General features: G+C 47.8%; 1 protein-coding gene across 9 annotated transcripts in view; it reads left to right on the top strand.

Moving 5' to 3' along the window:
* BRDT (bromodomain testis associated) overlaps positions 1-14,411 on the top strand; it is a 351,401-nt gene that overhangs the window by 187,987 nt on the left and 149,003 nt on the right. For all 9 annotated transcript variants that reach the window (XM_063939905.1, XM_063939900.1, XM_063939907.1 and 6 more), the window contains one exon: positions 8,607-8,779. In XM_063939905.1, coding sequence (XP_063795975.1) covers positions 8,607-8,779 — 173 coding nt within the window. The remainder of the gene's footprint in view (positions 1-8,606; positions 8,780-14,411) is intronic.

Here is a 14,411-nt window from a genome sequence, read left to right as displayed (position 1 = left end):
GGGTATTCATTGGTGCATAATCCTGTAAAAAAAAAAAAGTCAAAGTTTGGGCTGTGGGTGTTATTATAACATGTAAATCTATAATATAATATATGAAACTATACAAATACAGAAATATACTAGAGAAAACTGTTGTAAATTCACACCCACACATCCCGAATCCGTACTGAATATATAGGGAAAGCCACATCGATTCTATAAACGAGGGTGGTACAGTAAGTAATGTAACAAGACCTCTCACGTGTGTAATGTTGTCTGTCAGTCTTATTTCCGGCTAGAGCAAGTAGACCGCTGCTTGCCCTTACAGCCATTAGACTGCGCCTCATATCGGTCGTATCATGTCCCAGCATCAGGTGTAAGATGGCGAGGCTGGCGGACACATGGTCACACATTGGGCACATCAGCAGCTGAAATTCATCGCCAACTTGTTGCGGAGTATGGTGATAACTTCATGTCCCGGAAACCGGTTTGGTGCACTACCTTTGATAACAACAGAACAAACATTCAAGATGATCAGTGGCCAATCACATCCACCACAGGCAGTGCGCCAAACCCAAACCTGTTTCCATGACCTGCATTGGAATAGCCAGATCCACACAAAAAAATAATAATATATGTATGTGTGTGTGTGTGTGTGTGTGTGTGTGTGTGTGTGTGTATATATATATATATATATATATATATATATATATATATTTTTTTTTTTATTTATTTATTATTATTATTATTATTATTATTATTATTTATTTATTTATTTTTTTTTTTATTTTTTTAAAGACACTGAAAAGACAAATCCAACTAAAGAAAATAAGAACAAACATGGAAATAGCCAGATCTCCTGCCCACATGGCGCAGCTTCAGGGCACTCAGTGTTTGCCTATGCGGAACAGCTTCAGTGCACACAGTACTTTCATCCCGCAATGGCTGGGGTGCAGCTTCAGTGCACATAGCACCTGAACTCACACATTAGTAATCTAAAGATGGAAGCGCTTAAATGAAAATATGAATTGATTAATTGTACCAGTATATAAAAACATGAATATATGAGGATATAAAAATAGATACTGTATTCCTAAAAATAAGCCATTATAGTTTAGCCAGAGTGTCCTCTAGTGCCCATAGAGTGTGTGTGTGTCCCCGCCCCCTCGCCTGTGGGCCTGTTTTCTTGGAAGGATCTGGAGCTGCAGTTCCACCCACCCATAGGTGTGCGCAGGGGGGGTGCCTGGTGCGCACAGGCACCCCCTAATGTCCGGCACCCCGATCTCGCATGCCTGATGCAGCAATCGCCGAGCAGGCTGATTACTGTACCCTCTACGCCTGGGTTAATGAAGGGTGCCACTGCCACTGGCTTTCAAACTCCCGGCTCCATCTCCATATACAAAAACAGCGTGATGTGATTACGTCATGCTGCTCGCACGCCCACCCGTCACACGCCCACCTCGCTCCTTCTATGCTATGCCAACGCCAGCCACTGATGAGCTGCAGAATGCAGCCAGCGTTCCTCTTATGAAGACAAATTCAATACTGGCAGGCGGTCAGCAGCAGCATTGACACGTCACTCATTTTTCCAGCAGCAGCAGTACTAGTCTGCGACTGTCAGTGTCAGTGAGTGACTTGTAAGTAAGCTGCTGCAGCTTGCAGGGGAAAGAGAGGAGGAGCCAGACCAGGCTGAGGAGGAGCAGTGAAACTGCAGTGAGTGCCATCAGGGGTGTTTGTTTGGTGCACACCACAACATCTGACGATGTACCTACTTTATTAGGATTGGTACAAGTATGGATATTTTATATTGCGTTGATCGTCAATAGATGGTGTTAGACATGCCCAAAAGGTGGTACTAGACACACCCTCTGACGGTGCACCCCCTAATAAAATGTGCTGCGCACGCCTATGCACCCACCCCATTGTTAATCCGTCCCTGCTTTGGGCACACAGAGAGACGATGCACATGGCACACACTGCGGTGTGCTGGGCTGGGGAGAGGCAGCTGCAGAATCAGTCAGTCCTCTCTCCCGCGATCGCACCAACCCTGCTGCCAACAGCCTCCACTCACTGGATCCATCCTTGCCGTCCCCCTGTGCAGCATGTGCGGTCGCACATAACTTTTCATTTTGTAGATTTTCTGAGGAGGGGGCAAGGCCACACCACCTCACATTTGCCAGGCCCTCACCCACCACTGGCGCACGTCAGAACTGTCCGCGGCCCTGATAACACTATATGCCTGCTGCAAATCAAAGGGGTTTGATCAGAGACACCTCTGCCTTACCCCAAGTACACATCAGAACAATGTATTTTTCATGCAACAGGAAGACTGGTGTACTAATAGATCACAGAGCTGTACATACTGCACAATGTGGTGTCTGACAGCGCAAAATAGTTGTACATTCCGCATAAATAAGGCATGTGTTGTCAGCTGGGATGGCCCATCCGACTTTGCAGCACATCAGATGTGACGGCCCATTTGATAACACACATGAACGCGCAATTGAGCGTACACACTGGAGTTTGTATGTTCTCCCCGTGCTTGCATGCATTTGCTCTGGCTACTCTGGTTTCCTACCACAATCAAAAAACATACTGGTAGGTTAATTGGCTCCCCCAAAAAATGAACCCTAGTGTGTAAGTGTGTGTGTACATGGGCAGACTAGCTGGGCCAAGTGGTTCTTATCTGACGTCAAAACTCTGATATGGCCTATATATCGTTTCCGATCCGTATTGGAATGATATATTTCTCTAACGTCCTAAGTGGATGCTGGGGACTCCGTAAGGACCATGGGGAATAGCGGCTCCGCAGGAGACTGGGCACATCTAAAGAAAGCTTTAGGACTATCTGGTGTGCACTGGCTCCTCCCCCCATGACCCTCCTCCAAGCCTCAGTTAGATCTCTGTGCCCGAACGAGAAGGGTGCACACTAGGGGCTCTCCTGAGCTTCTTAGTGAAAGTTTTAGTTTAGGTTTTTTATTTTCAGTGAGACCTGCTGGCAACAGGCTCACTGCATCGAGGGACTAAGGGGAGAAGAAGCGAACTCACCTGCGTGCAGAGTGGATTGGGCTTCTTAGGCTACTGGACATTAGCTCCAGAGGGACGATCACAGGCCCAGCTTGGATGGGTCCCAGAGCCGCGCCGCCGGCCCCCTTACAGAGCCAGAAGGCAGAAGAGGTCCGGAAAATCGGCCGTAGAAGACGTCCTGTCTTCAACAAGGTAGCGCACAGCACTGCAGCTGTGCGCCATTGCTCTCAGCACACTTCACACTCCGGTCACTGAGGGTGCAGGGCGCTGGGGGGGGGCACCCTGAGACGCAATAATAAGCCTTGGATGGCAAAAAATGCATCACATATAGCTCCTGGGCTATATGGATGCATTTAACCCCTGCCAAAATACATAAAAAAACAGGAGATAAGGCCGCCGATAAGGGGGCGGAGCCTATCTCCTCAGCACACTGGCGCCATTTTCCCTCACAGCTCCGTTGGAGGGAAGCTCCCTGGCTCTCCCCTGCAGTCACTACACTACAGAAGGGGTTAAAAAAGAGAGGGGGGCACAAATTAGGCGCAGTATTAAAAATACAGCAGCTATAAGGGGAAAAACACTTATATAAGGTTATCCCTGTATATATATAGCGCTCTGGTGTGTGCTGGCAAACTCTCCCTCTGTCTCCCCAAAGGGCTAGTGGGGTCCTGTCCTCTATCAGAGCATTCCCTGTGTGTGTGCTGTATGTCGGTACTTTTGTGTCGACATGTATGAGGAGAAAAATGATGTGGAGACGGAGCAGATTGCCTGTAATAGTGATGTCACCCCCTAGGGGGTCGACACCTGAGTGGATGAACTGTTGGAAGAAATTACGTGACAGTGTCAGCTCTGTATAAAAGACAGTGGTTGACATGAGACAGCCGGCTACTCAGCTTGTGCCTGTCCAGACGTCTCATAGGCCGTCAGGGGCTCTAAAGCGCCCGTTACCTCAGATGGCAGATATAGACGCCGACACGGATACTGACTCCAGTGTCGACGGTGAAGAGACAAATGTGACTTCCAGTAGGGCCACACGTTACATGATTGAGGCAATGAAAAATGTTTTACACATTTCTGATAATACGAGTACCACCAAAAAGGGGTATTATGTTGGGTGAGGAAAAACTACCTGTAGTTTTCCTGAATCTGAGAAATTAAATGAGGTGTGTGATGATGCGTGGGTTTCCCCCGATAACAACTGATAATTTCTAAAATGTTATTGGCATTATATCCTTTCCCGCCAGAGGTTAGGGTGCGTTGGGAAACACCCCCTAGGGTGGATAAAGCGCTCACACGCTTGTAAGGGCTCTATCCTCTCCTGAGATGGCCGCCCTTAAGGATCCTGCTGATAGAAAGCAAGAGGGTATCCTAAAATGTATTTACACACATACTGGTGTTATACTGCGACCAGCAATCGCCTCAGCCTGGATGTGCAGTGCTGGGTTGGCGTGGTCGGATTCCCTGACTGAAAACATTGATACCCTAGATAGGGACAGTATATTTTTGCCTATAGAGCATTTGAAAGATGCATTTCTATATATGCGTGATGCACAGCGGAATATTTGCCGACTGGCATCAAGTCTAAGTGCGTTGTCCATTTCTACCAGTAGAGGGTTATGGACACGTCAGTGGTCAGGTGATGCGTATTCCAAACGGCATTTGGAAGTATTGCCTTATTAAGGGGAGGAGTTATTTGGGGTCGGTCTTTCAGACCTGGTGGCCATGGCAACAGCTGGGAAATCCACGTTTGTACCCCAGGTCGCCTCTCAACATGAGAAGACGCCGTATTATCAGGCGCAGTCTTTTCGTGGATAAGCGGGCAAAAGGTTCCTCATTTCTGCCCCGTGACAGAGGGAGAGGAAAAAGGCTGCAGAAATCAGCCAGTTCCCAGGAACAGAAACCCTCTCCCGCCTCTGCCAAGCCCTCAGTATACGCTGGGGCTTTACAAGCAGAATCAGGCACGGTGGGGGGCCCGTCTCAATGAATTTCAGCGCGCAGTGGGCTCACTCGCAAGTAGACCCCTGGATCCTTCAGGTGATATCTCAGGGGTACAAATTAGAATTCGAGACGTCTCCCCCTCGCCGTTTCCTAAAGTCGGCTTTACCGATGTTTCCTTCTGACAGGGAGACAGTTTTGGAAGCCATTCACAAGCTGTATTCCCAGCAGGTGATAATCAAGATACCCCTCCTGCAACAGGGAACGGGGTATTATTCCACACTGTTGTGGTACCGAAGCCGGACGGCTCGGTGAGACCGATTCAAAATCTAAAATCTTTGAACACTTACATACAGAGGTTCAAATTCAAGATTGAGTCACTCAGAGCAGTGATTGCGAACCTGGAAGAAGGGGACTACATGATGTCTCGGGACATCAAGGATGCTTACCTTCATGTCAAAATTTACCCTTCTCACCAAGGGTACCTCAGGTTTATGGTACAGAACTGTCACTATCAGTTCAGACGCTGCCGTAGGGATGGTCCACGGCACCCCGGGTCTTTACCATGGTAATGGCCGAAATGATGATATTCCTTCAAAGGAAGGGAATTTTAGTTATCCCTTACTTGGACAATTCCCTGATAAGGGTAAGATCCAGGGAACAGTTGGAGGTCGGTGTAGCACTATCTCAGGTAGTGTTGCTGCAGCACGGTTGGATTCTCAATATTCCAAAATCGCAGCTGGTTCCGACGACTTGTCTTCTGTTCCTAGGGATGATCCTGGACACAGTCCAGAAAAAGGTGTTTCTCCCGGAGGAGAAAGCCAGGGAGTTATCCGAGCTAGTCAGGAACCTCCTAAAACCGAGCCAAGTCTCAGTGCATCAATGCACAAGGGTTCTGGGTAAAATGGTGGCTTCCTACGAAGCAATCCCATTCGGCAGATTCCACGCAAGAACTTTCCAGTGGGACCTGCTGGACAAATGGTCCGGGTCGCATCTTCAGATGCATCAGCGGATAACCCTGTCACCAAGGACAAGGGGTCCCTCCTGTGGTGGTTGCAGAGTGCTCATCTTCTAGAGGGCCGCAGATTCGGCATTCAGGACTGGGTCCTGGTAACCACGGATGCCAGCCTGCGAGGCTGGGGAGCAGTCACACAGGGAAGGAATATCCAGAACTTATGGTCAAGCCTGGAGACATCACTTCACATAAATATCCTGAAGCTAAGGGACATTTACAATGCTCTAAGCTTAGCAAGACCTCTGCTTCAAGGTCAGCCGGTGTTGATCCAGTCGGACAACATCACGGCAGTCACCCACGTAAACAGACAGGGTGGCACAAGAAGCAGGAGGGCAATGGCAGAAGCTGCAAGGATTCTTCGCTGGGCGGAAAATCATGTGATAGCACTGTCAGCAGTATACATTCCGGGAGTGGATAACTGGGAAGCAGACTTCCTCAGCACGACCTCCACCCGGGAGAGTGGGGACTTCACCCAGAAGTCTTCCACATGATTATAAACCGTTGGGAAAAACTCGACAGGTATTGCGCCAGGTCCAGGGACCCTCAGGCAATAGCTGTAGACGCTCTGGTAACACCGTGGGTGTACCAGTCAGGGTATGTGTTCCCTCCTCTGCCTCTCATACCCAAGGTACTGAGATTGATAAGATGGAGAGGAGTAAGCACTATATTCGTGGCTCCGGATTGGCCAAGAAGGACTTGGTAACCGGAACTTCAAGAGATGCTCACGGAGGATCCGTGGCCTCTACCTCTAAGAAGGGACCTGCTCCAGCAAGGACCCTGTCTGTTCCAAGACTTACCGCGGCTGCGTTTGACGGCATGGCGGTTGAACGCCGGATCCTGAAGGAAAAAAGGCATTCCGGATGAAGTCATCCCTATCCTGATCAAAACCAGGAAAGATGTAACCGCAAAAACATTATCACCGCAATTGGCGAAAATATGTTGCGTGGTGCGAGGCCAGTAAGGCCCGACAGTGGAAATTCAACTGGGTCGATTCCTACATTTCCTGCAAACAGGAGTGTCTATGGGCCTGAAATTGGGGTCCATTAATGTTCAAATTTCGGCCCTGTCAATTTTCTTCCAAAAAGAACTAGCTTCAGTCCCTGAAGTTCAGACGTTTGTAAAAGGGGTACTGCATATACAGCCTCCTTTTGTGCCTCCAGTGGCACTTTGGGATCTCAATGTAGTTTTGGGTTCCAAAAGTCACATTGGTTTGAACCACTTAAATCTGTGGAGTTAAAATATCTCACATGGAAAGTGGTCATGCTGTTGGCCCTGGCCTGGGCCAGGCGCGTGTCAGAATTGGCGGCTTTATCCTGAAATAGCCCTTATCTGATGTTCCATTCGGACAGGGCGGAATTGAGGACTCGTCTTCAGTTTCTCCCTAAGGTGGTTTCAGCGTTTCACCTGAACCACCCTATTTGTGGTGCCTGCGGCTACTAGGGACTTGGAGGACTCCAAGTTGCTAGACGTTGTCAGGGCCCTGAAAATATATGTTTCCAGGAGGGCTGGAGTCAGGAAATCTGACGCGCTGTTTATCCTGTATGCACCCAACAAGCTGGGTGCTCCTGCTTCTAAGCAGACTATTGCTCGTTGGATTTGTAGTACAATTCAGCTTGCACATTCTGTGGCAGGCCTGCCACAGCCAAAAATCTGTAAATGCCCACTCCACAAGGAAGGTGGGCTCATCTTGGGCGGCTGCCCGAGGGGTCTCGGCTTTACAACTTTGCCGAGCAGCTACTTGGTCAGGAGCAAATACGTTTGTAAAATTCTACAAAATTGATATCCTGGCTGAGGAGGACCTGGAGTTCTCTCATTTGGTGCTGCAGAGTCATCCGCACTCTCCCGCCCGTTTGGGAGCTTTGGTATAATCCCCATGGTCCTTACGGAGTCCCCAGCATCCACTTAGGACGTTAGAGAAAATAAGAATTTACTTACCGATAATTCTATTTCTCATAGTCCGTAGTGGATGCTGGGCGCCCATCCCAAGTGCGGATTGTCTGCAATACTTGTACATAGTTATTGGTACAAAAATCGGGTTATTATTGTTGTGAGCCATCTTTCAGAGGCTCCTCTGTTATCATGCTGTTAACTGGGTTCAGATCACAGGTTATACGGTGTGATTGGTGTGGCTGGTATGAGTCTTACCCGGGATTCAAAATCCTTCCTTATTGTGTACGCTCGTCCGGGCACAGTATCCTAACTGAGGCTTGGAGGAGGGTCATGGGGGGAGGAGCCAGTGCACACCAGATAGTCCTAAAGCTTTCTTTAGATGTGCCCAGTCTCCTGCGGAGCCGCTATTCCCCATGGTCCTTACGGAGTCCCCAGCATCCACTACGGACTATGAGAAATAGAATTATCGGTAAGTAAATTCTTATTATCTGCCAGTATATCACCAACTCCTTGCTCAAATACAGCAATACATTTGGTAACCATAAACTCTAGTATATACTGAGATACAGTATATACAGTATGTGTGTGTGTGTGTGTGTGTGTATATATATATATATATATATATATATATATATCGGTAAATACTGTTATGAAGGTGTGGTGTGTGTAGATGGAATGATCATAGGTAATATACCGGGTTTTTTTTTCCTGAAATGTGGGTGGTATTTTTAGTGGTTTCATTTGACTATAATTTTAATTGCAGAGTCCCGAGATGATGCTGAACTCACTCCTGTTCCTAAGAAAAAGACAGTTCAAAAATTGCACAGGAATCCATTTCCCCGTCCAGTCATTGCAATGCTACCTCAGAGGACAACCCTTGTTCCATTGTCTATTATTCGCACCACAAATACCACACCATCCAGTCCTATTTCGAAAGTAAGTTACGTTTGTTTTTCTATGTTCTATAATACTAAGTGTTAGCACATTATGTCTATAGTACATAATCACCATGGTGTCTGTAAGCATAAAGGCAAATAATCTTTACACTCGCTATAGTTGTATATGTTCATAGCACAGATTGATGGTCCATGAGCAGCTGAGCACTGTGTAAATGTTGCTGTCTCCCTGTATGCTTATACCGATATCTGTTAGTTGCAGGGTTGTTGGCTAGTCTGTGCATAGCTTGTGAAATTTCCCTGGCACCCCAGGAATGTCACTGTTATTTAGGCAGGCACCCAGTGATTGCAGTTTGAAAATGCAAATTAAAGCCCTGTGCCACTCAGCCTGGGAGAGATAAGCCCAACTCATAACTCATCATAATCGTTATGTTTGGGCAGTAAGCAGGGCACAGACACACGTATTACTGTGCATGTACCCTAACCCACCACAGCACCAGCTCTTTTTGTCCCCACCACAGCCCCTATTGCAGATGTCACCTCGCAGAGACCTTCTAATACATAGCCGATCAGAATTGTGTGTTGTATGTAAGGAGAGGGCCATCCACCTTTTTATAGTACTAAAAGGAAAAAAAAAAAATAGGATTAGGGTTAATTTAGAGGTTAGGGTATTAGGGTTGGTGTAGCGGTTAGGGTATTAGGGTTAGTTTAGGGGCTAGGGGTTGTGTAGGGTTTAGCAGGTTGAGTTTGGGGTTAGGGTGAGGGTTAGGGATGAGTTTGGGTCAGGAGTAGGGTAGGGATGATATGCATCCTGAATTTACAGATCTAAATATCTTTGTGTAGATTTAGGCCCAGGCCCAGAGTATACAGTTTTCAACTCCTATGTAAAATGGAATTGCAGTCTCCTTTACACACTTATTATACACCTAGCTCCTTTCCAGTCTGAGAAATACAAGGTCCTGAACCAATAATCCTTATAACCACTAGTGACAATTTTGTAAAAGGATGTTCTCTGATAAGATGAGAAATGTTTGGAGACACAAAATAGTTTTATCCAATCTATGTGGGCAGTTGGTTTACTTTAAATGTGACACAGGTTTCAGATCATCTTCTAAAAGACCTAGGGTCTAATTCAGATTTGTTCACATTGCAGATGTTCATGCAACTGAACGATTATTGGTAGTTTGTGCATGTGCCGCGATCGCACAACACATGCACCAAGGTACTTTTGTGATGCCGCTCGCAACTAGGAATGAAAATCTAGTGCTATGGATTGTTGAAGGAGGGAGGGCCCAAACCAGTATCTTCCCTAGGGCCCCATGAGGTATAAATCCGACTCTACCAGTGATGGTGGCTGCATATACAGATGTGTCCACATACATGCCGTGGTGTGACTCGGTAGCGCCGAGCGTCTTTATGTGCAGCTTTTTCCATTAAAATGTGTCTTATTTGCAAAACGATGTGAATACGACTCACGTGCATCTTATGCTGATTAAAATGATATGCATCATGCATATATTCTGTGTGCAGCCGCAGCTGTATCTGCATATGAAATGCTACGTTACATTGTTTTCCTAGAAACACTGTTACATGCCATTTCATATGCAGTTACAGCTGCAGATGCACACATAATATAGACATGCCGCATATCATCTTAATAAGCAGAGTCTGCCTGAGCGCCCTATTTACATTGCGATGCGTAGAAGACATATTTTCGTCAAAAAGACACCCAACGCTGACGGAGTTGCACGGGACCTGTCGGCTCACTCACGCCAGGCATCTCCCACTACTTGGTGTATGAGGACACATCTGTATGCGGACATGCAGAAGCGCAACCCTGTCCACCACCACCAGGGGCTAACAGGAGCTTTTAGCCTGGAGGGCAAATGCAAGCAAATGGCCCTGGATTTCCACAAATACACGGCAATGGAAAAATGGCCATGAAATGGGCATTCGTTAGTACAAGGGATAAGAGTTGCGTGCATTTCAAGCTTCTCCACTTATGGCTGAAAAGGGTAACTGGGCTGTAACAGGCAAGCTAATGTAGATAAAGCTCAGTGAGGGCATGCAGACAGAACTGCAACCACAGCGTTGGTTGTAATTATAAAAATGTTACCAATTGCACCTATTGTGTAGACTGACGCACAGTGATCATGATTCGTAGCAAACCTAACATATGGCTAGAGGCTGACGTACCACAGCACTGCATAGGTGAATATACACAGTTTCTCATACGTCCTAGAGGATGCTTGGGACTCCGTAAGGACCATGGGGTATAGACGGATCCGCAGGAGCTTGGGCACACTATAAAGACTTAAACTGGGTGTGAACTGGCTCCTTCCTCTATGCCCCTCCTCCAGACTTTGTGCACAGGAGTGAATGGACACACACTAGGGGAGCTCTACTGAGTTTCTCTGAAAATACTTTGTTAGGTTTTTTATTTTCAGGAAGACCTGCTGGCTACAGGCTCCCTGCATCGTGGGACTGAGGGGAGAGAAGTCAGACCTATTTCTTCTTAGTTCAAGGGCTCTGCTTCTTAGGCTACTGGACACCATTAGCTCCAGAGGGTTCGATCACTTGGTGCGCCTAGCTGCTTGTTCCCGGAGCCGCGCCGTCACCCCCCTCACAGAAGCTAGAAGAAAGAAGCCGGGTGAGTGTGAGAAGTACAGAAGACGTCAGACGGCAGAAGACTTCAGTAACGGAGGTAAGCGCAGCGGTAGCGCTGCACTCCGTGCTCCCACACACCAACGGCACTCTCAGGTTGCAGGGCGCTGGGGGGAGCGCCCTAGGCAGCAGTTACTGAGGTGTGGTAGAATTAACTGGCAAAAGAGCATAGTACGGGCCCCGGGCACCGCGTACGATACCCCCGCCAGTACAATACCCCCCCCAGTACATAGCAGAGCTCGCGCTGCGCGCCGGTGCTCCCACACACCAACGGTTTTACTTGGGTGCAGGGCGCAGGGGGGGGCGCCCTGGACAGCAATATGTATAGGGTTTCAGGAGGTATATAGTGTGTATACACTATATACGGTCCCCTGCCTGCATATATACTATAATGGGGCTGAAGCGCGCCGATGGGGGCGGGGCTTAGCCCTCACACACAGGAGTCAGCGCCATTTTCTCACTGTCCCCCGCAAAAAAATGTGTAAAGGACAAACAGGGGGGGGCACATTCTTATAGTGTTATTTTGGGCATATATAACACTAGTTGATTTAGAGATAAGCAAGTAATCATTCTTGTGTCTATTTTCTGTGTGCTCCCTGTCAGATATACCCACTATAGTTCACTTGTGTCGACAGGCGTGAGTGTTCTGTCGCAAACACCTACGGGGTTCACTGTCGGCATCGCCGATGCCTGTGGGTACTTGATACAGTAGTCAACAGGTCGGTAGTGGTAGGCTTGTAAAATATATATATATATATATATATATAGATATGTGTATATATATATATATATATATATATATATTTAGGATTTGTGTGTATATGTGCATTACAATATGTATATTCATATTATGATTTATAATGAATGCTGAAGTAATATTATTCCTTCTCATGTGCTGGTCGCTCTGTTGATAAAGCTCTAGGTCGGCCGTGACTCACACCCTCTCAAGGAGTCTGAAGGTTTATTCTTTTCCCGCCACGGATAGAATACTGTGAAAGTCAACTCCTGGTCGACACGGGGCCCTGTCTCAAAGGATCGTATACAGGAAAGCTAAGTGATATTGTATTTCTATGCTGTGAGCTTATTTGCATTACATGCACATGAGGGAGTGTTTATATTCGGTAATACATCCAATAGAATTACCCTAAAGAGTGAGGGGAGGTTCCTTATGTTGGTTCTTCTCTATAACATTGCGGCAGGCTGCCGTACGTATACAGGAAGTGTGACCGGGGGAATGCTGAGGCTGAATCCGGGAGATACTGGAGTTTCTGCTGCGGGGTACACTGGGCTCCACAAGTCTGGACAATGGGGTGTAGAATAGGATCTTGATCCGAGGCACCAACTGACTCAAAGCTTTGACTGCTCCCAGAATGCATAGCGCCGCCTCCTCTATAACCCTGCCTCCCAGCACAGGAGCTCAGTTTGTCAGTTGGTGCTGCAGTAAGCAGGCACTTAACAGAGGGGCTGCTCCAGGCAGCCCTAAGAAAAGCTTTTTATGAGGTAAAAAGTGAAGACTCCAAGGGCAGCAGCAGGGGTAAATGTCTTCCGACATTCTCTGCTGCAGCTCCAGCTCTCCCCAGCGGCGCTGTACACTCCCGAGCCCTGGTTGCCGGGTACCTACAGCGGAGGCTCCGGTTTTCTTCATGTTAGACACACACGGCTGGGGCTCTCCAGGATCGCGTGGCCACGCTTCGGGAGTGGTAAGTGGTTCCCGCTCGCAGGACCCGGTCTTTATCGCCATCCGGCGCGGTCAGTGGGAGGCGGGCCGCGCGCGCTGGCGGTGGACACTGTGGCAGTACAGGCGATCCCACTAGATCACCAGGGCATGGGCGCAGGTCGGGTTTTCTCTCTAAACCACTTCTTTTATCGCCCACAGTACCCAGTGGTTTTGCCAGCAAGGGGGATAAGGCTTAGACCTGAAGCCCCTCCCCCAGCCCCAGGGCGCCATTTCCCGCAAATGTTCCCGCCCTGGAGCTGCATATCTGTCTTTTCCTCACTTCCAGTCAGTGTCTGCGGCGCCATTATCCCTCAGCTCACTGTTCCTGGGACTGCTTGGGCAAATCCTCCTATGTAAAGCCGCCTGGTTGTCAGCGCTGTGCCTTTACATGACACTTAAGTATTCTACCTGCCTTTTTAGACAGTGATAGTAAAGAAAGAGTGCATTTAGTCAGGGTTTTATAGTACAATTACCCTGTGATATACATCCAGTTCTTACTGTGTACTGTTATATCTACTGTTATATAGCTGTGTAAGCTAGTCCAGTGCAGTATTATTGTCTGTAATAACCTCTGCATTGTACAAACTGAGACCTTCTGTGTGTGCATTTGATAGCGGAGTGTTGTCCATCTCGTGTCTTTCACTCAACTTGCTATCCCTATATTCTATAACCTGAGGGGGCTTGGTGCGTCAGGTGTTATCTAATATAGGATTTTCACAAAGATATACTGTATTACGTATTTTTCTCTGTGATTTGGTCACCATATCTCTCCTTTATCTCTGCTAGTGCTGACTACATTGCGCAGTGGTTTGGGTTTGGGATATTGTGCTGCTGATAATTGTACTGTGTTACCTCATACTGCAAGTTATATCATGTCTGCTTCTGAGGGTAACGGTTCTGGGGCGGAACATACTGCTGGTGTTGCTGAAGCCACAGGCACATATGAGGAGAATATAGCAGCTGTGGGCTCTGGTTCTGGGGGCTCCTTGCCCCCCAGTGGGACTGTGGCAACGGAGGCACATACTGACCCACCGTGGGCCGCTTTTTCCACGCTTCTGCATACGCTAGTTCATAAACTAACACCCCCTATGGGACCCCCACTGCCGGTATAACCGTATGTGGGCCCTGCAGCAAACCCGCCGTGGGCGGACGATTTATCTGCCCAATTGAAGAAGTTGAACCAGTCCTTGACTACTAAAGTCTGACCAACGCTCGCCTAAGTCCAAGAGGTCCTCTAAGCGAGCGCTCGTCTCCTCACAATCCACTGCTGTCACTGACACCTCGTCTGATG

The sequence above is a fragment of the Pseudophryne corroboree genome, chromosome 9 (assembly GCF_028390025.1).
Source record: "Pseudophryne corroboree isolate aPseCor3 chromosome 9, aPseCor3.hap2, whole genome shotgun sequence".
Lineage (NCBI taxonomy): Eukaryota > Metazoa > Chordata > Amphibia > Anura > Myobatrachidae > Pseudophryne > Pseudophryne corroboree.
The sequence above is the reverse complement of the archived record's forward strand: the minus strand, read 5'-3'. Positions and strand labels throughout refer to the sequence as shown.